The following is a 23,143-nucleotide window of genomic DNA, read 5'->3' on the forward strand; positions in this document are numbered from 1 at the left end:
CCTCCCACATCTGGAGCAAGAAAGCCTTGTCAACAGCCTCCCCTTGATCAGGTGGCCTGTAGTATACCCCTATCACCAGCTGACCTTTATTAGTCCCATCCCTAATTCTAATCCACAGGCTCTCGACCTGTTCCTGACTGTTTCTCAGAGGGGGCTCCTCACAGTCTATCCACTCTTTGACATAGAGGGCAACTCCCCCACCCTTCCTACCTCGCCTATCCCTTCTAAAGAGCCGATACCCATCAATGGTAGTATTCCAGTTGTGGGAGTCATCTCACAGAGATTTGCAACAACCTCTGGGCCATTTATTTAAGAGGTGGGTTTTTTGGATCCTCTCAGTACCCTTTCCTGCCACTGAAGGTACAGAAGGGAAAACCACCTGCACGCCAGCTCCATCAACTACCCGCCCCAGTCCCCTGAAGTCTTTCTTGATAGACCTTCCACCTACCACCAATATTGCCCACTATACCATGTTCCTCAGTGCCACATCTCTATGTTTCTCGAGCACTTCTGAGGACAGTGACTCCACCACTTCCCTGGGCAGCCTGTTCCAATGCATTTTACCACTCTTTCTTCATTTGCAGTGGAAAAAGACCAGGAGCTGATGCAAAGCATCAGGAGGAGGAGTGCCATGGGCCAAATAGCAGCAGAAGAAGTAAGCACAGTTCCCATTAGAGACAGTTCCAACAGCACCGTTGTACGAGACAGTAGTGAGAACTAACTTGTGTCCGAGGAAGAAGGAAAGCATCAGGGAAAAAGGAAAAGCAATTCAATCAAGATGGTGTCAGGTTATTAAATCCAAGCTCGAAACCAAAGAGGCACCGCTAATCCTCCTAAAAGCCCTTAGGGCTGAGCTCAGGATCCCAGGGTTCGCATCCTGCATCCTTCAGCCCCCCGCCCTGCTCTGCACGAGCTCAGCAGCTATTTATCACCGAAGAAAGTTGCTTCTTCTCAAAAAAAAAAAAAAAAAAAAAAAAAAAAAAAGTTTTCGCTATTTTAACTTTTGCAAAAAAAGAAATCTGCTTCCCAAGGGCAAGCAAACTCTCGAATCCTATTTTTTTTGCTGACAATAGCACGACTAGGAGCTCTAGGGAAGGAGATGTCTCCTGGGTTAGATGGAAACCAGAGAGGAAAATGTCAGCAACAGGAAAAGAAACTGCTGCAAAATCCTAAAGGAAAAGCCACCTTAATTTATCAAGTGGGCAACAGTTTTCTGCTATGATGTCTATTTTTCTGCCCTTTTTCTTGCCTGCAGTCTTGCTGCTGGCACATGCACACAGACCTAAATACATGAATTTGGGGAAGGGGAGAAATGAGAGCAATAATCGGTGCTGCCATTCCCAGCTCTTTGCCATCAGATTTATTTCTGCCCTCCACTTTTACCTGCTGAAATAGGGGTGGTTTGGGCAGGGATTGAATAGCCCCATTCCATCTTCTGGCTACGGCCACACAAGGCCATATGATGTCTTCTTGTCCCCACCGTCCCCTTTGCAGACACTTTGGATCATGCCACCTTTGCTGTCTGCTCCACATTTCTCGGTCCCAGGCTAACATAATTGCAACACCACCTGCAAAGATCCATTGCAACATTTCCATTGCGCGACCTGCAAGCTCAAAGGCTCATGGCTAAAAACATTTGCAAAACCTTTCAGTGCAACGAGGCTCGGGAATTTCACAATATGGCCAAAGAGAGGAGCAGCAAACCATACCCAATAAACAGAAATCTGTGACTTATTGACTGAACAGCGCCAGTCTTACAAAGGGAAAGTGGCATCCATTAAGTGGTTTGGGGTTTGTTCTGTGCTGGCTGCCCTCCCTGCTTGGGAGATTGGGATCTCTGTGCACAGCTCTGCCTCTGGGAAAGGACATCCGTGAGCAGGGATGAATCTTTTGGGGTTTTTTTAAGAAGGAAGCACAGATTTTGAGTGCTCAGCTTCGCCAGTTTTTGTGGTGCCTCAAGTCCTGGTTCCCACACACTGCTGGATGGGGAGGTTCAGTCCTTCTGCCTCTTCCAGCCCCCATAAGGTGCTTTGCTTTGGTAACAGCTTGGTTACATCTTTGCTCTGGAGGAGCTAAAATTAAAACAGTGACTCCATTGCAGACTGAAAACAGAGCATTCCTTCTCTGCCTGCGTGCTTTGGATGGACATCAGAAGCCAAGCTCATGCTGCAAAATCCCCTGTGTAAAAGCAATCTTCTATTCTGATCCTCTGTTCGCTGTGGTTGGGATGTTCAGTTCCCAGACCTGCGCTCAAGGGGCTCCGAGATGGGCTTTGCCTGGAAATGGAAAACATAAACACAAGAAGCCAACATCTCTGCAGCTCATCGCTTTAAACAAAAGCTCATTCTGCTCCAGAGAAGGGCTGAAAACAGAAGTTGATTCATGGATAAGGAAGGAAGGAAGGAATAAATAAATAAACAAATAAATAATACAACAAAAAATATCAGGATCTCATCTTTACCTTCATTCCCTTAATTCTTCAAGGAAGAGTGCAGACTGCCAAGCACAAAGGTAGAGATCTCTACCTGCGCCCTTAAATGCTGGGGAGATATTAATAGCTCCCATAAACCAGGAGTGGAGCTGCAAACCACGAGGATCCTGGCAACCACTGGGATAGGAATGAGGATTTCATGGTGTTCAGACAGGCGCGTGAATTGCTCCAAGTGGGTTCTGTGTTTAATGGCCTTAATGGGGACTGAAATAGCCTCCATAGGTTCCGTGTTCACAGCAGCTCCTGTGTCTCATCTCCCACCAGGTCCTGCTGTGCTGAACCTCTATCACCAGGACCCTGAGGTTCCTGAGCCTCCACCTTTGGCACCCTTGGGTACCTGAGACTCCATCACTGGGACCTCGAGACTCCTGAGCTTCAACTACGGGATCCCTGGGATCCTGAGTCTTCATCACAGGGACCCTTGAGTATTTGAGCATTCATCACCATGACCCTGAAAAGCCTAAGCCTCCATCACTGGGATCTTTCAGAGCCTGAGCCTCCACAACCGTAGCCCTGAGGTTCCCAAGCCTCTATCGCCAGGATCCAGAGATACCTGAGCTTCTATCAGCAGATCCCTGAGGTTCTTGAACCTCAACCACAGGATCCCTGGGTGCCTGAGACTCAGTCACTGCGATCCTGCAGTTTCTGAACCTCCATTACTAGGTCTCTTTGGTACCTGAGCCTCCATCACCATGGCCTTGAGGCGTCTGAGCCTCTATCACCAGGACACTGAGGTTCCTAAGCCTCAATTACCAGGACCTTGAGATGCCCAAGTCTCCATCACTGGGACCCTTGGGTACCTGAGCACCCATCACCAGGACCCTGAGGTGCCTGAGCCCAACACCAGCCCCTCCGGGTGCTCCAGCATAGAGCCCCACTGCTGCACTGTCCCATTCTGGTGCAAATCCCATGGCAGCCCCACAGATCCAGAGCATGGAGATGGGAAAAAAAACCTCACCCTGAACCTCTGCATCCCCAAATCCCTGCAGTGACCCTCTGCTCCCTCCTCAGCCCCATAGCTCCTTAGCCCCGTAGCTGCCAGCTGTGTTCAGACCAGGCTCAGCAGCGCAGACAGCCAGGAGCTAAACCCAAAACAGCCATTTTCTATTTCTTTATGCCTATTTTTTTTTTCCCTCCCACCCCTTTTCCACCCAAACTTCCCCCCATTTTCCCACCTCACCGCACGCAGGGCAGGAATTTCTACAAGCAAAGGGAACCACCCAGCATGAACCTGCCCAAAAATGGACCTCCCACCCCCTGCAGCCCCCAACCCCATCGCAGTGTCTCCTTGGGGTGAAGCCAGCAGCTTCCCACCCCCCTCACCCCTTCCTGCTGCCCCATCCCTGGAGTACCCCCCTCCCCATCCATTGGTAGGGCCTGGAGACACCCCCAACGTCCACCCGTCTTTTGGCATCCTCTAGATGTCACCCTCCGCCGCCTATTCCGTGGCTGCGATTTTCCTTTCTCCAAGATCCTGCCTTTTTTTTTTTTTTTTTTTAAATTCCTTTCTGATCTCTTTCCGGCCATGTGTGATTGCAGTTTCCTCTGGGCGTCCATTTCATCAGCCCGAAATTAAGGAGCGGAGAGAGGGGGCAGCAGGCGGCCGCCTCCTTAAAAACCCCAAAGCCCCACCACCGCCTTCATCCCACCGCACCGGCCCCACACCCCAGGTTGGGCACCCCGCACCCCGCAGCCCCATCCTGCTTTGCACGGAGGCCGGGGATCGATTTGCTCCGCTTGGCTGCTTTTGGGGTGACTTTGCTTTTTTTTGGGGGGGGGGGGTGACTTTGCTTTTTTGGTGGGTTTTTTTGGTTTTGTTTTTTTTTCACCCAAGGTATCCCCAACCTTAAGGGCTCGTGGTGACCGGATGGTTTTTATCCCTCCAGCTCTAAAGCCATCACCCATCTCCCCCCGACGCCGCTGGATGCGAACGCCGGAGTTGGATTCTCCCATTGCTCGGAGAAAATCCCCGCAGAGGATTTGGGTTTTTTGCTCCTCCTTGGGTTTGTCCCTTCATGCATGAGACAACCCCGGTTCTGCGGCTCCGGCGGGCGATGGCCGCGCAGTGAAGATGTCCGTGTCCAGGCTCAACAGCGTCAATGGCTTTTTGGAGGACGGCAGGATGGAGGCAGGGGACATTGGAAGGATCCTCCGCTGCCTGGAGATGGGCACCGTCCTCACTTTGTTCTACCAGAAGAAGTCACAGAGGCCAGAGAGGAGGACGTTCCAGGTGAAGCTGGAGACCCGACAGATTATCTGGAGTCGGACACCCGAGAAGGTGGAGGGAGACAGTGAGTACTGGAGACGGGGGCTGGGGCAGCATTGGTGGGGTGTCTGGCTATGGTGGGATGTTCTACAATGGTGGGATGTCCTACCACACTGGGATGTCTGGGAATGGTGGGATGTTCTACTCTGGTGGGATGTCCTACCGCACTGGGGTGATCTCGTGCAGTGGGATTCCTGGCCACGGTGGGATATTCTACCACATTGGGATGCGTGACAATGGTGGGATGACCTACCACACTGGGGTGATTTCTTGCAGTGGGATGCCTGGCAATGGTGGGTTGTTCTACCCAGGTGGGATGTCCCACCACACTGGGATGCTCAGCTATGGTGACATGCCTGGCCACGATGAGATGTTCTGCCACGTTGGTATACCTGACAATAGTGGGATGTTCTACCACAGTGAGATGTTCTGCCACGTTGGGATCTTCTACCACACTGGGGTGATCTTCTGCAGTGGGATGCCTGGCAATAGTGGGATGCTTCCAAGCACAGGGAGCCATAGGGGACAGGGGACTGGCCAGTGTCCCCACTGGGTTGGTTCCCCTATGGCCTTTGCAGGGAAAAGCTTGTTCTCTGCTTGAGGAAATAACGCATTTCCTGCTCCTTGTTTTTTAATTTTGGAGATTGCAAAGGGCCAGGCCAGGATCTCAGCACTACTTTCCCATCGACCCTGATCTCCTGCCTCAGTTTCCCCAATCCTGGAGCGTCTTTACCAACTTGGCCCATCCCCATTCTGTACTCATATGTCCTCCTGCTCACTGGGATTTTAGGGAAGCTCCAGGACCTCACTCCCAGCCTATGTCCAACCTCATGCCTGCCTGGACCATTCCAAATCCTCTTCTCAGCTTGAGAAGGGATTAGTGAGATACCCGACAGTGCTGATGTCTCTATTAGAGGGCAGTAGGAGGATCACAACTCTGCTGGAGATGCCCCATGCCCTTCAGGCTAATTACACGCTCCATTAAGCTGCTACTTGGACGTGTTTCTATGCAGATAGGGTCCCCCAGAACACTACAGCATCAAGATTAGGAGCTACAGTGTCATCCTGCGTTGCCTCCAAAATTTAGCTCCAGGTAACCACGTGTTTTCCAGCCCCTGCCAACCCAAAAACATTTTGAAGGGCTGGATTGCAGTATGGTTTGCTACGATGGTGGCTAATTAACACTCACGCCTCCATCCCGACAATTAGAAATAGGATGGGATTAATGCTGCTGGCCCAAGCAAAATCTTTTATTTCAGCCTTGAGGTCAGCTTTACGGTAGCATGGAGTAATCCCATGCAGGAGGTCTGGACTGCCCCATGTCCCACCCAAAGGAGGGACCAAGGAGACACCACTTGGCCACCTGAGCCAGCAGCATTTCCAGCTCTGCAATTCCCTCCTGGAGCCTTTCTTTGCTTTCCTCTTAATGCACTCAGGAAACTCTCAGCCTTTAAAAGCTTCCAGGCAGACCCTCCATCCATTCCCAGCCACGCTGCCCCTATATTTAAATCCTTTGTATCAGTGCTGCTTGCTTTGCATGAGAAGAGAAAAGGGATTTTCACAGTTGGATCTGGCTCCCAGCATGTTTTAATCACCAGGACCCCGGAGACAATGCAGGGAGGAGTTTGGAGACATACTTCTGCCATGATCGCTGCAAATCCGCTGCAGATGTGGTTTCCAGGAAGCCGCCAGCACGTTGCATTGTGCTGCACACTCCCTCTCCTGGGTCCAAGCCTGGATCCTGGCTGCATTGGCAACCATCAGCGGAGCCACAATAGCCACCAGCATCTCTCCCTTCTGCAGTGCTCTGCAATGGGTAGGGTTGGGGAAACGCCTCGTGTTCCTATCCTACAAAACAGCCCCAAATATCCACCCATTTGCACTCAGGGTCTACAAAACACGGACAGCAGCCAGCTTCCCTTCCCCCAAATCACACATATGGGTGCAGACACCGACTGAGCACCTCTTTGCAGCCGAGTGCCCGCATCCCGCCCCGGTCCGCCCAAGTTGGCTCTCATCCATCTGAAGGAAGGCTGCATAAAGCCACCAGTGTTTTCCAGAGCCTTTCCGCCAAGAAAAAACATTCCCCACCTCTTTTTCACTGAATCGGCCCCGTTCCCCCTCATCTCTTGTCCCTTATCCACGCATTCCACTTTTTCTTTGCTCCAGTACCCTGCACCCATCCCCACTGCCATGTAGGAAATGCTGCAGGGGCCGGGCTGGAAACTCTCCGGGAAATGACCCATTTCCTGCAGGACAATGACCCTGTGCAGTGTCCGGCCACCCTTGGCCATACAAAGCCCTTTTCCGGTGCTGAAGGCTCCGTTTTGTAGCACAGCCATTAATACCATGATATTATTACTCTACTCCTGCTGTCTTCTCTACAGAACCAGTGGATGGAAATCTCCACTGGTGATGTAGCAGTGAGGAAGACTTGCGGTCCGGAAACCCAACCCTCCCGCCACCGGTTGGGCTTTATATAGCGAGATAATGAGAGAGCAGCACAGCAGGAAAGAAACGCCCTGCGGTCTGGGCTGCAAATTGCCACCTTTGGACAGACGTATTCTATTAAAAGATGAGCTCAGCCTGTCCCAAGTTTTTCTCAGAGAAGAGAAGGTGGTTGTAGGGATTGCAGGGCTGAGTCGCAAGGACACATGGCACCGAGAGAGATGGGAAACTGTTGAGCAGCATCATGAGGACACGCCATTCTGGGGACACAATCCCTGGAGGACACATGGAACTCATAACGTCATCATATACCAATGGGCAGCGCCACTGGGATGACCCATTTTGGGGAGATGACTCTCTGAAGGACATGCGGTACGCATGGTGCCATCACACCAACCAACGTGTCACGGCAGGGCTGTAGGGATATGTCTCTCTTGGGAGACTCATGGTCATAGTACCCATCCCAACCCCGCAGGACGCCTCATCCTGTTGATATGTGGCACCCATGGTGCTCTCAGACACCTGCAGGGACATCTTATCTTTGGGACACAGTCCCTGGAGGACACATGGCACTCATAATGCCATCATCTACCGATGGGCAGTGCCACCAGGATGCCTCATGTTGGGGACAGAGATCCGTGAAGGCCATGCCATCCCACCAGCAACGACATATCGCCTTGGAGGAACCTGTGGCCATAATAACCATCACAGCCCAATGGGATGTCCCATCCTGGGGACAAGGCTCCATGGTCTCCATGCAGTCCCACCTCCTACACCCTCTCCAAGCCCTACACGTGGCTCTGTGGTGTCAGGGTGACACGGGACAGTCCTGCGTCCCTCTGTCTCTGCAGTTGACATTCGGGAGATCAAGGAGATCCGCCTGGGGAAGAACTCACGGGACTTTGAGCGTTACCCCGAGGATGCTCGCAAGCTCGACTTCACTATGTGCTTCATCATCCTCTATGGGATGGACTTCAGGCTGCGGACACTCAGCGTGGCTGGTGAGTGGGCTCCCACCTCACCCCTTCCATCCGTCCTTAGCATCCCATCTCCCCCATCCTTCACCAACCTCCTCTTCTTCCTCTAGCTTTCTGTGAGGAAGACATCAACCTGTGGATCACAGGTCTCAACTGGTTGGTGGCAGACACCCAGAAAGCCCAGACCCCGCTGCAGATTGAGAGGTGAGGAGGGATGGTCAATCCCATTTCATGATCCTCATTTGTGGTCTGAAAGGACGAACCATGAGTTTGATCCCCAAGGCTGAACACTGTCCGTCTGTCCATCCCTTTCTCCCAGGTGGCTGCGGAAACAGTTTGATGGGATGGACCGGTCACGGGAAGGCAGGTGAGAACCAGCATGGCCCTACAGGAGAAAGGGGTCAGTGGTCTGAGCATGCAACAGCCAAAACCCACCCACCTCTCTCCCAGAGTGTTTTCCAGAGGGGAAATAGCTGAAATCCTTTGCCTAACCCTGCAAATCAACCAGCTTTGGTGGCCATGAACTGGGTCATACCCACCCTAAATCTGGAGGTTGGGAGCAAGGGTGTGGAACAAGGCAGTAATGGTTTATTTGGGGTGTCCAGAGGTACCTAAAACCAAAGACTGGTGCACAGCTCATGTAGGACTGTGGGAATTTGAATATCCCCATGCCCACTGCAACGGTGAGAGAGGATGGGCCATTAGTGCAACCCATAGGCATCTCCTTGATACAGTAAAAAAAAAATCCAAACAAAGGAATGTGGACTTGAATGCGGTTGGCATGAGGGTGGGATGGGGATGGGAAGAGGATGGGAATGGGATGAGGACGGAGGTGGGGTGAGGATGGGGATGGGGATGGAGACGGAGATGGGGATGGGGATGGGGATGGGGAAGAGGGTGGGGGTGGGATGAAGATGGGGATGGGGATGGGATGAGGATGAGAACTAGGACAAGGATGAGGATGAGAGTGAGGATGGGCATGGGATGAGGATCGGGATAATTATAGTCTTTAGATGGGACAGATGCCCAGCTACACCCTTTTTCCCTGGTCCCCTACTCAGCATTCCTATAATCACACCAGAGCCCTCTAAATCATAAAGAAAAAGAGCAAAAAGCCTTTGGAGCAAATTGGACAATGCTGTGTCATTGTGGGAATCTGCAGCTTCAAACGGGAATCTGGGCTGATACTGGGATTTGGGTAGGGCCCAACTCAGCGGTGTGTCTGGGGGATCCATGCCATGTAGGGTCTGGTTGTTTCCCTGACACCATCTTTCTGTCTCACAGCATTACAGTGAAGGACCTGAAGGCCATGCTGCCCCAGGTGAACTACCGAGTGCCCAACATGAGGTTCCTGCGGGACAAGCTCGTGGTAAGTCCCTGGCTCCGTGGGGAATGGGGCTTCAAGCCTCTATCCAATGTCTCTGCACCAGTTCCATTCTCACACCACCCATCCCACAGGAGGTGGAAGCCAGGAATGAGATGACCTTCTCCCACTTTATCCAGTTCTACAAAAACCTGATGTTTGATGCGCAGAAGTCGGTAAGAGCCATGAGCCATCCACTCCAGCTCATCACAGCATGTCCCCAGCCAGCTCAGCCCATTCCCCCCTTTGCCTTGCAGGTCATTGAACAGCTGGAGCTCTCCTTCCCTCTACGGTGAGTTCCAGGAGCCCCACAGACTCCCATCCAGCAGGGATCTGAGCAGGGATGGAGTGGGGTTGCAGATTGGGATGGGAGCAGGGATGCAAATGGAGATGGAAGTGGAAACATGAGCAGGAATGTGAGTGGAGATGCAAATTGGGATGGGAGCAGGAATGAGAGACGGGATGCAAGTGGTCATGCAAACAGGGGTGTGAACAAATGAGAGAAGGGATGCAATAGAGATGCAAATTAGCATGGGAGCAGAGATGAGAGTGAGTGGAAATTTGAGCAGGGTTGCGAGTAGGGATGCAAATGGGGATATGAGCAGGAATGTGAGTCAGGTTATAAATGGGAATGAGAACAGAAGTGAGAGCAGGGATGTGAGTGGTCATGCAAATAGAGATGAGAATAAATGAGAGCGGGAATGCAAGTAGGGGTGCAAACTGGGATGAAAGCAGGGATGGTGATGGGAAAGTGAGTGGAAATGTGAGCAACAAAATGAGTGGGGTTACAAATGAGGTTGGAAACTAATGTGAGCAGGAATGCAAGTGGGGATGCAAATTAGGATGGGAGAAGAAATGAGAGCAGGGATGCAAGTGGGGATACGAGTAAGGATGTGAGTGAAGATGTGTGCCAGGGGTACAACAGCAGGGTGTGATTGTGGATATGAGTGGCAATGCAAGCAGGGATGTGAGTGGGGACGTGGATGGGGATGTGAGCAGGAATGAGGACCAGGGGTGCAGTGACGTAGTCGAGTGCCCATTTCCCATATGCTTGGGCAACACCTCCTGCTGCTGTGCCCCAGGAACGTGGACCGCCCTGAGCTGTGCCAGGTGTCTCTCTACGACTTCCAGAAGTTCCTTCTGCATGACCAGAAGGTTGGTTGTCCTTTGAGACCCCTCTCAGTCCCAGTCCTGTTGAATCCCACGGGACAACACTTCCCAGCTGCTGCACCCCATAAAAGCAGCTGTATTTGCACCCCAGGAGCCATGGGCCAGTGATGTGGGCATGGTGCGGGACTACATGTGTTCCTACCTCAAGGATGGCTCCATCGATGCAGCAGAACCCTCCTTCCAGTTGGATGAGGTAAGTGAACCCATACAGCTTTGACTCCTCCCACTGATCTCCCCATCCCATTGAACTCTGACCTCTCTGCTTCCTCCCACCCCCAGTTCCTCACGTACCTCTTCTCCAAGGAGAACATGGTGATGGATGCCAAGTATGAGCGTGTGGTACCTGAGGAGATGAACCACCCTTTGTCCCAGTACTGGATCTCCTCTTCCCACAACACGTAAGGACAGGGTGGGCTCACATCGGTGATCCCCATGAGAATCCCTTCTCGAGCATACCCTCTTATACTTCTGCAGGTACCTGACAGGAGACCAGTTCTCCAGTGAGTCCTCCCTGGAGGCGTATGCCCGCTGCCTGCGCATGGGCTGCCGTTGCATTGAGTGTGAGTCCACCCCATACTCCCTGGCACACTGCAGTGATGCTGAGCTTCCCCAGCACTTCCGTTGCACTAGATGGACCATCCCCTGCATCCATTCCACAGCAAAGGGGAGAGGGGATTAGAATCATGGGATCATTAAGGTTGGAAAAGATCTCTGAGATTATCAAGTCCAACCATCAATCTATTGTACCATGCCCACTCACAGAATCATAAAAGTTGGAAAAGACCTCTAAGATCTTCCAGTCCAACCCCAACCCATCCCCATCATGCCTGCTAAACCATGTCCTGCAGTGCCACATCTTCACATTTCTTGAACACCTCCTGGAATGGTGACTCCATCACCTCCCTGGGCTGACTGATCCAACATTTGACCGCTCTTTTAGAAAAGGAGTCTTTCCTAATAACCAACATCGTTCTGGTGCACAGTTGGTGAGCAAAATGTGTTAACCGAGTTGTCTCCTAATTTAGTGGACTGCTGGGATGGCCCAGATGATCTCCCCATCATCTACCATGGTCACACACTCACCTCCAAGATCAAATTCCTGGACGTGCTGCATACCATCAAGGAGCACGCATTTGTCACATCTGAGTAAGCCCTGCCCCACCAAAACACCCCAATTCTAGGGTGCTTTGGCAACTGCTGCTCAAATTCCCCTTTTCTTCATCTTCATCCCGAGCCACTTTTCCCACCTGCTTCCTCCAGGTTTCCCATCATCCTCTCCATTGAAGACCACTGCAGCATCGTCCAGCAGAGGAACATGGCTTCCCACTTCAAGAAGGTTTTTGGGGACATGCTGCTCACCAAGCCAGTTGACATCAATGCTGATGAGCTGCCCTCACCCACCCAACTCAAGAAGAAGATCCTAATCAAGGTGTGGGGCCAGGCACTAACCCAAAGCTCTTTGCAGGAGGGACAAGAACTGCACTGGGCTAGGAGGGAAGATGATTCCCCCAAATCGTGGGACTTAGAAGCAATTCTCTGTCCATGCACAAGCAGTAGGATGTCAAGGTTCTGTGCAAGGAGAGGTCTACAGGGAATGGGGGAATGGGTGGTGGTGGTGATGGTGGACCTGTGAATTAGGGCTGGGAGCTCAGCATGATGGGCTGCTGAGTTCCCACTCCCGGGCTGTCCTCAGCACAAGAAGCTGGTTGAAGGGAACCTATATGAGGAGGTCTCCACCGCCAGTTATTCAGAGAACGACATCAGCAACTCCATCAAGAATGGCATCCTCTACCTCGAAGACCCTATTGACCATGTAAGGATCTCCATGCAATGATGGCTGGGAGCAGAACAGGATGTGTCAGATGGGGCTGCCCTGGGAGGGGAGAGACCAGGAGTTTGGGGTGGGCATGAGGCACCGTTGCAATGCCATAGGGGATGCAGGGAAGAAATGGGGGTCTCAAAGCCCCATCCCTCTATGTCACCATCTTCCCTGCCCTGGTGATGCTATTCCTCCCTCTCAGACCTGGAGCCCGCATTATTTTGTACTGACAAGCAACAAGATCTACTACTCGGAGGAGACATCACGCTACCAGTTCAATGAAGATGAAGAGGAGGTGGAGCAGAAGGAGGTGTGTGTGGGACAGGATGCAGCCACGGGGCGAGGGAATCTGGGGACATTGGGAGTCAGCATGAGGAAAGGGAGAAGATCAATGACAACTGCTTGTGGGAACACTCACACTGAGGTGTGTCTGGTGTCTGTGTGAACTCACAGGAGTTCAACAACAACGAGCTGCACTTCACGGAGAAGTGGTTCCATGGGAAGCTGGGAGGTGGCCGTGATGGGCGGCAGATTGCTGAGAAGCTGCTACATGAATACTGCACTGAGACAGGAGGCAAGGATGGCACCTTCCTGGTGCGCGAAAGCGAGACCTTCGTGGGTGACTACACCCTGTCCTTCTGGTAGGAGCCCCAGTTCAACCTCCATTGGGGTGGATGGCAGGATCACGTCTTTCCCAAGCTGGTCTGGGCAGCACACCAAGCATCTCGTGGCTGCCTCCAGTAGATCCCCAGTTTGGAGGCAGAAATGGTGTTCTGAGGGAAAACACCATCTTTCTGAGCACTGTACCCTGACCCAGACCATCCTCAAGCATGGCATGGCATGGTTATGGATCTGGACTGACTCACTCCCACCTTGTTCCCTCATGGCAGGCGATCAAACCGTGTGCAGCACTGCAGGATCCACTCACGACAGGAGGCTGGTTCCACCAAGTTCTACCTGACAGACAACCTGGTCTTTGACAGCCTCTACAGTCTCATCTGCCACTACCGTGAGGTGCCACTCCGCTGCAATGAGTTTGAGATGCGCCTCACTGACCCCGTGCCCCAGCCCAATGCCCACGAGAGCAAAGAGTGAGGGTGAAACCCAGCCCGCTGCTACCTTGGGTCCCCCCACCCTCTTCCTTCACTTGTTCCACTCTTGTGTGCATCATCCTCTTCCACTGCTTGTCCCACTCTTGTGTCCACCACCCTCTTCCATTTCTCATCTCACTTTTGGGTCCACCATCTTCTTACATTGCTCATCCCGTCCTTGTGTCCACCGTCCTCTTCCACCACTCATCCCACCCTTGGGTTGATCATCCCCACCCCTTCCCTTGCTAACTCCAGTGCAGCTGGTGTCAGATTTGGGCTTTGCCAGCCCACTGCCTCCTTGCTGTGTCTATCCAGGTGGTATCATGCCAGCCTGACACGCCTTCAGGCTGAGCACATGCTGATGCGAGTCCCTCGGGATGGAGCCTTCCTGGTGCGAAAAAGGAGCGAACCCAATTCCTACGCCATTTCATTCCGGTGAGTGTGGCCACCCCAGCACTCCCAGGCTGGCCAGGCATGGCCATGTGGCTCCACTCCAAGAGCTGAGGACATCACTGGCTGCTCTCTTGGCCTCAGGGCGGAGGGGAAGATCAAGCACTGCCGAATCCAGCAGGAGGGACGACTCTTCATGCTGGGCAGCTCAGCCGAGTTTGAGAGCCTGGTGGACCTTGTCAGCTACTATGAGAAGCATCCGCTGTACCGCAAGATGAAGCTGCGCTACCCCATCAATGAGGAGACCCTGGAGAAGATGGGCACCACTGTGAGTGCTCCCAGTGGTGGGAACAGTTGGAGACAGTGGGGATAAAGTAGTTCTGTGCCATGGGCAATCAAACTCCATCCCAATCTTTGTTGTGGTTGGAAGATCTTCTCCGGTGTCCTGCACAGCAAAGGAGATTTGCCCAAAGTCCAACTCAAACCACCACTGCTGGCAATGGTTATAACATCTTCACTATCCACAAGTTCCCTCCAATTAGCTGTAGAGGGATACTAGGTCCCCATCGTGTGATCATGTAATAGCCCATTTTCCTCTGTGATTCTTCATAATCTATGGCCATGGCCAGATGACCTCTTTTGATGTCTGTCCTTGCAGGAGCTGGACTATGGGGCTCTGTACGAGGTGCGGACACCCCATTTCTATGTGGAGGCCAACAAGATGCCAATGGCCAGGGTAAGAGGCTGAGCTGGTTAGATGCAGGGTGCTGGAACTTAGTGATTCTCTTGTTGAAGCTCCTGGATGGTTCCCACTATGGACCACAGAAGCTGTTTCTCTGACCCTTAAGCAGTGCGGGAGCTGGTGGGAACCTTTCCGTGTCCCCATCACTTGGGGACAGTCTGAGCTCCAGCAACAGCATCACCATGGTAGGTACGAGATAGGTCTGGAGCAAAGACCCAGCAAAAGTTTGCCACAACAGCAAGGAAACCTTTGCACTGGCAAGAGCTTCCAAAAGAATAAGCTTAGGGTCATTTCACAGATGGCATAGTGTCCATCCTTGGATGCTTTTAGATCCAGGCTGGTCTCGGAGCTGACCCTGGAGGCTTGAGGTCCCTTCCCTGTGACCCTACAGTCCCATGGTCCAGAATGACTGTGCTTTAAGTCCTTTGGAAACAAAGCAGCTCTCAGACTAAGATCAGACATGGGAAGAACTAACTCAAAGGGTTTTTATTCAGGGAATGTAATAATATCAAGAGAGAATGATAGAATCATTCATCTCTGAGATCATCAAGCCCAACCCCAACTCATCACCACCATGCCCACTACCCCATTAAAACACTGAAAACATTTCCCTATGAAAACTTTTCCCTAAGTGCCACATCTCCACATTTAATGAAGGCATCCAGTGACATAAGGTGGTTGGGAGCTTTCTTCCACAACAGGGAACCCAGAAGAGGAATATGCTGGTGGGACCACAGGCACCTACAGCCCTCGTGTCCCCTCTCAACATGTCTCACTTCCTGTGAGGACATGATCTGGGGGGTGAGGCATCCAGGACGTCAGCTGGGCATCCCAGCTTGGTGGTAACACGTGTGTTCCTCTCCTTGGTGGTTCAGTGCACAGTGAAGGCTCTTTATGACTACAAAGCACAGCGGGAGGACGAGTTGTCGTTCTGCAAGCAAGCCATCATCCACAACGTTGACAAGCAGGATGGTGGCTGGTAAGAGTGGTCTGGTGCCCTGGGCAGCATTGCCATGGGCAGGGATCTTCCTGTGGTCTGTTTTAACGGCCTCCTTTTCTGTCCCCCCCCCTTCCTTCTCCAATTGCTCCTTGACATTGCATGCAGCATTAACACCCTGTATACCCCTCCAATTGGTCCTCTTGCCTTGATCCTCTCACCCCTTGCAGGTGGCGGGGGGACTATGGGGGCAAGAAACAGCTGTGGTTCCCAGCCAACTACGTGGAGGAAATCGTTAGCACTCAGGCGCAGGAGCAGGATGAGGCTGTGAGTGTGCTGTCTCTGTGATCTCCTTTTTCCTGTTCACTTAGACCACCTGAGATGCTCCCAGCACCAATTCAAACCAAACCCTTACCTGTAGGCTCTGGGATACTCCATGGAATGAAGTTTGCCTAAAGCATTTTTTTTTCTTGGCTTTTGCTTGGAATTGGCTGATTTGGAGGGCTGGATGAAGGGTTGGATGGAGGTTGGGCTGCCCTTCACCAATCCCTCCTTTTTCCTCTATTGCAGTCATCGGAAAACAGCCCCCTGGGGAACTTCCTGAAGGGCTTCATCGATGTGCCATCATGCCACGTTGGTGAGTGTCACCACCATGTCCCCATTGGTGATGGTACGTGCCCCAAGCTAGAGCTCAGCATCATGAGCTGAGGCTCTCCAAACTCACCATAAACATGAGGTGAACCACTCATTGATAGGTGCTGGCAATTCTGGCATAGCAAAAACGTCCAGGTGGGGAGAAGGAAGGGCCTCATACTTGGCATGATGTGCTGGGGGCAATCTGGGGCTGAATTCATAGACTCAAAGAATCATTAAGGTTGGAAAGACCGATAAGATCATCCTGTCCAACCATCAACCCCTCCCTGTGACCACGTCACTCAGTGCAACAGAATGTGGGGGCATTTGGCTGATGTTGAAAGGATTTAGAGGGATTCAGCAGTCTGTAAAGGTGAAACTATTAATTGTGGTTAATCATGGTTGCTGCTTTCACTTCCAGTGTTTTTTGGGGTTATCGTCCACCTTTAAACAAGCATTTGGGTTCAACTCTCCCACACTGTGTTTCTTGACAATTTGCAATATTTGGGACTACTCTCAAAGGAGGAGGAATCTGGGGGGTGCTGGGGAGGGCAGGTAGGGACCCAGGAGCAGGACCGATGAGGTTTCGTTTGCTCCACAGAGCCATCCATTGGGAATGTCTTCGAGTAAAGCCCCCTCTGATGTCCTTATAGTTATCTCCAAAGACGGGAGGAGCTCCAAACCATTTGTCTTCACCATCCATTCCCAGCAGATGTCCCACGCAGCCCAGTCACTGGACGTGGCCGCTGACACACAGGAGGAGCTCAGCGAGTGGGTGGCCAAGATCAGGGAGGCCACGCAGAACGCCGATGCCAGGGTGAGGGGCACTGGGGTACAGCAGGTGGTGGTGGACATCCTCATCTCTAGGAGATGGAAGGGAGTGGGTGGTGATTCATGTCCCATTTTCATGATGGATTGACGCCAGTGGACAGATCCTCCCCAGCAGTGGATGGTGGTGAATGCTTCATCCCATGGTGGATGGACTGTGGTTGATGGATCATCCCCATCAATGGATTTTAGTGGATGTCTCATCCCATGGTGGATGGACAATAGTGGACAGTTGATCCGTTTCAGTGAATGTTGGTGGATGCCCCATCCCACAGTGACTGGACTGTAGTTTACAGAGCATCCCCACCAATGGAAGAGTCTCAGATTCCATTTTCCCTTGTGTAGATGCAAGAGGGGAAGATTATGGAGCGGAGGAAGAAGATCGCTCTGGAGCTCTCCGAGCTGGTTGTGTATTGCCGCCCCGTGCCATTCGATGAAGACAGTAAGAGCTGGGAAAGGGTAGTGATGGGATGAGGAGGGGAAGGAACGGGTCTGGGGGAACTGGTTGCTCCCAGAGAACCCGCATGTCTTCCACACTGATGGCCACCTTGGTGCTTGCAGAGATAGGCACAGACAAAGCTTGCTACAGGGATATGTCCTCGTTCCCGGAGACCAAAGCGGAGAAGTACGCCAACCGCAGCAAGGGCAAGAAGTTCCTGCAGTACAACCGGCGCCAGCTCAGCCGCATCTACCCCAAAGGGCAGCGCCTGGACTCCTCCAACTACGACCCACTGCCTATGTGGATCTGCGGCAGCCAGCTGGTGGCCCTCAACTTCCAGACACCCGGTAAATCCCATGCCCAGGGTGGCAAAATCCCCACCCCTGGTGGCTTTGCCACTGATCCCATGGCTGGAGGTGGTTTAGATGAGCTCTCCATCTCAATGGGGATGTTCTCATGCAATGTTGGGTTGTTTCATGCACTTCTACCCAGGGTTGGGAGATTTAGTTGGAGGTTTGTGAGGGCTGAACCTTCTGCTCAGGGCCACTGGAGGGTCCCTGAACCCTTCTTTGTCCCCTGGCCATAGACAAGCCGATGCAGCTGAACCAGGCGCTCTTCATGCTCGGCGGCCGCAGTGGCTATGTCCTACAACCCGACATCATGAGGGATGAGACGTTTGACCCCTTCGACAAGAACAGCCTGAAGATTGTGGAGCCCATCACAGTGCAGCTGCAGGCAAGTGGGCAAGGATGGAAAGTCCATCCCAAGGTGGCCACCGTCGAGATGAGGGTTCAGTTCTTCCAAACCAAGTTTGGGGTCAGTTTCTACATGTTTAAGACCCATATTTGCTCCTTGGAGTTCACTGCTCCATCATCTGCTAAGTCTGTTGCTTTCTTGCGTAATCTTTCCAGATTGTGGAAGAACTCCAGAACTTTGAGGAGAAAACCCCACAACTGCACAAAGTTGACCCAAACTTTGGGTCATTTTGGTGTTACAGCTGTGATGGGTTAGTGTGTAGGCAGCCAGCGTTTCAGTATGGCATGAACATAGCAAAAGTTTTTCAAATCCTTCTGCAGAAACAGCTAAAATGAGTCCAAGGTCACAAATAAGGTCTGATGTGGCTAATTATGGTCATGAAGATTTTGGCAGACTCAAACCAACCAAGCCATAGGTCTATCCAAGGAAGTCCTTTGCTGACCACAGGGCTAATATGGCTGGACCTCACTCTCCTCTTCCTCCCACAGATTCTTGGTGCCCGGCACCTTCCCAAGAATGGGAGAAGCATTGTGTGCCCCTTTGTGGAGGTGGAGGTTTGTGGCTCCGAGTATGACAACAGCAAGAACAAGACTGATGTTGTAGGTAAGGGTCCTTCCACCTAGTTCCCATGCCAAGAGGACAGGTGGGGTCACTGGGACACCTTCTGGGGTTCCATTGGAAATCATAGAATTGTAGAATGAGGTTGGAAAGGCCACGGAGATCATCTAGTCCAACCATCAACCCATGTCTGTGACTGCTCAAATATGGGTGATGGGGATTGGTTTCATGGAGGAGTAGAGGGGAAAGGCGTCTCCCATTAACAGGGGAGCATTGGTGCTGTGTTGGTGTTGTCCATGTGTCTAACCCTGCTCTGACCTCACCCTACAGCTGACAATGGTTTCAACCCCGTGTGGCTCTTCAAGCAGTTTGTCTTCGACATCAATAACCCCGAGTTCGCCTTCCTCCGCTTTGTGGTGTATGAGGAGGACATGTTCAGTGACCCCAATTTCTTGGCCCAAGCCACCTTCCCCATTAAGGGTCTCAAAACAGGTATGCTCCCTCCATCCGCACCCTCATCATTATCATAAAATCATTAGAGTTGGAAAAGATCTCCAAGATCACCAAGTCCAACCATCAAGCCGTCCCCACTACGTCCACTCGTAGAATCATGAGTTCACTACCACCAACATAGAACACCCACTAAAACGTGCCTCTGAGTACCACATGTACATGTTTCTTTAATACAATCATCATCATCATCATCAGCCACTTGAGCACTCAGCTATGACCATGGTGAGGGACTGGGACCCCGTTGTGGGGCTGAGCTCATGTCCCAGTGTTGTATCCAGGCTACCGGTCGGTGCCACTGAAGAACAGCTACACAGAGGACCTGGAGCTGGCCGCGCTCCTCATCCACATTGAGATCATCAACGCCAAGGTAAGCATCGTGGACAAGTTGGAAACACCCGTTCCTCGTTTCCCCAGTGGATCAATCCCCATCCACCCTGTGATCCTCATCCCTTTGTGTTGGAGCAGGAGGAAGACGAGGAGAACCTCTACTCATCCATCCAGCAGCTGCGGGACCGTACCAGTGAGCTCTCCAGCCAGGTCTCCAGCTACGAGCGCACCAACAACTGCGACTCACGCTACCAGCAGCGCCTCGATGAGCTGCGAGCAGCCCAGGAGCGGCTGATGGAGCTCACCGAGGTCCGCAACCGCAAGTGAGTTCCCCCTGCTCACCCCATAACCCAGCTTTGGGTGGTGCCATTGGAGTGGTGGGTCCACTAGGATGGTCTGTTGGGATGGTGGGTCCAGTGGGGTGGTGGGTCCATTGGAGTGGTGGCTTCATTGGGGTGGTGGTTCCATCGGGACGGTGGGTCCATTGGAATGGTGGGTCCATTGGAGTGGTGGGTCCACTAGGATGGTCTGTTGGGATGGTGGGTCCAGTGGGGTGGTGGGTCCATTGAGGTGGTGGCTTCATTGGGGTGGTGGGTCCTGTGGGGTGGTGGGTCCATTGGGGTGATGGGTTCATTGGGGTGGTGGGTCCATCGGGATGGTGGGTCCATTGGGGTGGTGGGTCCATTGGAATGGTGGGTCCATTGGAGTGGTGGGTCCACTAGGATGGTCTGTTGGGGTGGTGGGTTCACTGGGGTGGTGGGTCCAGTGGGGTGGTGGGTCCATTGGGGTGGTGGCTTCACTGGGGTGGTGGGTCCATTGGAATGGTGGGTCCATTGGAGTGGTGGGTCCACTAGGATGGTCTGTTGGGGTGGTGGGTCCAGTGGGGTGGTGGGTCCAGTGGGGTGGTGGGTCCATTGGGGTGGTGGCTTCACTGGGGTGGTGGGTTCTGTGGGGTGGTGGGTCCATTGGGGTGATGGGTTCATTGGGGTGGTGGGTCCATCGGGATGGTGGGTCCATTGGAATGGTGGGTCCATTGGAGTGGTGGGTCCACTAGGATGGTTTGTTGGGATGGTGGGTCCAGTGGGGTGGTGGGTAGGTGGGGTGGTGGGTCCATTGGGGTGTTGGGTTCATTGGGGTGGTGGGTCCACTGGGGTGGTGGGTTCATTGGGGTGGTGGTTCCATCGGGACAGTGGGTCCATTGGAATGGTGGGTCCATTGGAGTGGTGGGTCCATTGGAGTGGTGGGTCCACTAGGATGGTCTGTTGGGGTGGTGGGTTCACTGGGGTGGTGGGTCCAGTGGGGTGGTGGGTCCATTGGGGTGGTGGCTTCACTGGGGTGGTGGGTCCTGTGGGGTGGTGGGTCCATTGTGGTGATGGATTCATTGGGTTGGTGGGTCCATCGGGATGGTGGTTCCATCGGGACAGTGGGTCCATTGGAATGGTGGGTCCATTGGAGTGGTGGGTCCACTAGGATGGTCTGTTGGGGTGGTGGGTTCACTGGGGTGGTGGGTCCAGTGGGGTGGTGGGTCCATTGGGGTGGTGGCTTCACTGGGGTGGTGGGTCCTGTGGGGTGGTGGGTCCATTGTGGTGATGGATTCATTGGGTTGGTGGGTCCATCGGGATGGTGGTTCCATCGGGACAGTGGGTCCATTGGAATGGTGGGTCCATTGGAGTGGTGGGTCCACTAGGATGGTCTGTTGGGATGGTGGGTTCACTGGGGTGGTGGGTCCATTGGGGTGGTGGGTTCATTGGGGTGCTGGTTCCATTGGGGCGGTGGGTCCATTGGAATGGTGGGTCCATTGGGGTGGTGGGTCCATTGGGATGGTGGGTTCATTGGGGTGGTGGGTCCATTGTGGTGGTGAGTCCACTGGGGTGGTAGGTCCATTGGGACAGTGGGTTCATTGGGATGGTCATTCCATCGGGACAGTGGGTCCAGTGGGGTGGTGAGTCCTTTGGGATGGTGGGTTCATTGGGGTGGTGGAATCATTAGAGTGGTGGGTCCATTGGGGTGGCGGGACCCTAAAGCCACCTCCCTGCTCCATCCCAGGTTGATGGAGAAGAAGAAGAGAGACCGGCAGATGGTCACCAAGCGCAGCTGAGCTGGGCAAGCTTGAGGCAGACCCCCCTGCAGTCCCCCACCACCTCCTCTCCCGCTGTAAAGGGACAGCAGGAGGTGGGGTGGCCAAATCCAGACCCCACTCCTAATATCAGCCTCCAACACTGTCAAAGCCACCAGGTGCTGTAGGATGCGAACACCGCTGTGTCCCCAAGGGTGGGTGATACTGGTGTGTGACAAATCTGGGGAAAAATGGGGTTTTGCGTAGGTCTGCCTGTGATGTTTCTCTGTTGGAGGATGCCTTTGGGTCATCCCATGTCCCCCGTGTCACCCTGTGGGGTGGCTGCTTGCGTGGCTCCTCTTTATCCCGCATCTCCTTGGTGGGGTGATGACAAAATCATCAACCGATGGGGAAACTGAGGCACAGCCCAACAACCAGTGGGGAAACTGAGGCACAGAAGAGCTCTCCCAGTCTCTGATTGGCCCAGGACAGGGCACGTCCCTGCTGGGAGCAGATGGGCACCGGGATGAGGACGCAGGGGACGTTTGGGGGCAGCAGGGGGTGTTTCACCCCCACTATAAATATCTGTATTTTCTTCTTTTATCCAGCGTGTACATACGGTGTGGGGAAGGCTCTGTGCCAGCGCAGTATTAGGGCACAAGATGACCCCAAAATGTCAAGAGATGTCCCCAGAACAGGAGAGCAAGGAGACGCCCAATGTGGGCATTGAGGGGACAGGGGTGTCCCAAAGCTCACCCAGGGAGATGGAAACAGATCCCCAGAGTTAAGTCCCACCGTTTGGGGCATTTCCTAAACAAACAGAATTCCAATGGAGGATTTCATTGGATCATAAAAGAGAACCGGTGCAGAGAATGGGGATGTCCCCAAGATGTCCCCTTTGGTCCCAGTGCCACCGTGGGGCCCGATCCTGCTGGGGGAACCAGGGAAACCCACAGAGGTGGTGCCCGCTGTTCCCCTCCCCTGGTGAGAACAGAGATTGGGGACATCTCAGGGTGTCCCCCAGGTCGGGGTGCCCCCTTGGGGGGGGGGGAGGGGGGGATCTGTGTATTCTTTGTATGAAAATAAATCTATTTAGCCAATATTTATACCCTGCCACCATCGTGTCCTCCACCAGTGCTGGGTCACAGCTGATGTCCATTCTGACCCATTCCAGGACGCGGGGCAGAGGGGCCGTTCGGGACATAAGAAACGTGGCTGTGGGGACACAGGGCCGTGGCAGCACGAGATAGGCCTATGGGGATGCAGGGCACAGGGCTGTATGACTACGGGACACCAGGCCGTGGGGACACAGAGCCACAAGGACACAGAACACAGGGCA

General features: G+C 53.1%; 1 protein-coding gene and 1 long non-coding RNA gene across 3 annotated transcripts; one reads left to right on the plus strand and one right to left on the minus strand.

Moving 5' to 3' along the window:
- Window positions 1–958: 958 nt before the first annotated feature.
- On the minus strand, window positions 959–3,628 carry LOC107052823. The gene is made up of 2 exons (XR_001465551.2): window positions 2,462–3,628; window positions 959–2,276 (listed from the first exon to the last, which is right to left on the minus strand). It is a non-coding gene; the product is annotated as an uncharacterized LOC107052823 (long non-coding RNA).
- A 398-nt stretch (window positions 3,629–4,026) lies between these two features.
- LOC776273 (1-phosphatidylinositol-4,5-bisphosphate phosphodiesterase gamma-1-like) lies at window positions 4,027–22,677 on the plus strand. Of its 2 annotated transcripts, none has more exons than XM_025148192.3 (33): window positions 4,027–4,243; window positions 4,378–4,782; window positions 8,057–8,206; window positions 8,293–8,386; window positions 8,502–8,549; window positions 9,467–9,551; window positions 9,641–9,721; window positions 9,803–9,837; window positions 10,628–10,700; window positions 10,807–10,908; window positions 10,995–11,113; window positions 11,190–11,275; window positions 11,741–11,861; window positions 11,976–12,144; window positions 12,409–12,528; window positions 12,737–12,844; window positions 12,988–13,175; window positions 13,425–13,625; window positions 13,941–14,060; window positions 14,160–14,343; window positions 14,674–14,751; window positions 15,633–15,736; window positions 15,925–16,021; window positions 16,265–16,331; window positions 16,981–17,144; window positions 17,501–17,597; window positions 17,717–17,941; window positions 18,181–18,329; window positions 18,839–18,953; window positions 19,239–19,400; window positions 19,700–19,788; window positions 19,887–20,071; window positions 21,795–22,677. In XM_025148192.3, exons 2-33 carry the CDS (start codon window positions 4,563–4,565, stop codon window positions 21,844–21,846), a joined length of 3,888 nt encoding a protein of 1,295 aa, XP_025003960.1. In that variant the 5' UTR covers window positions 4,027–4,243; window positions 4,378–4,562; the 3' UTR covers window positions 21,847–22,677. The 2 variants fall into 2 exon arrangements, with proteins under 2 accessions (XP_025003960.1, XP_015138705.1); XM_015283219.4 differs by having other exon boundaries at window positions 4,027–4,161.
- The last annotated feature ends 466 nt before the right edge of the window (window positions 22,678–23,143 follow it).

The sequence above is a fragment of the Gallus gallus genome, chromosome 2 (genome assembly GCF_016699485.2).
Source record: "Gallus gallus isolate bGalGal1 chromosome 2, bGalGal1.mat.broiler.GRCg7b, whole genome shotgun sequence".
Lineage (NCBI taxonomy): Eukaryota > Metazoa > Chordata > Aves > Galliformes > Phasianidae > Gallus > Gallus gallus.

What these genes read in the sequence shown, in the direction of transcription:
- LOC776273 (XM_025148192.3), top strand. Translation starts at nt 4,563, where the DNA reads ATGTCCGTGTCCAGGCTCAACAGCGTCAATGGCTTTTTGGAGGACGGC. An exon ending in CCTCCTTCCAGTTGGATGAG is followed by an intron (nt 10,909 to 10,994) that starts GTAAGTGAACCC and finishes TCCCACCCCCAG; the next exon opens with TTCCTCACGTACCTCTTCTC. An exon ending in CCTCAACTTCCAGACACCCG is followed by an intron (nt 17,942 to 18,180) that starts GTAAATCCCATG and finishes CCCTGGCCATAG; the next exon opens with ACAAGCCGATGCAGCTGAAC.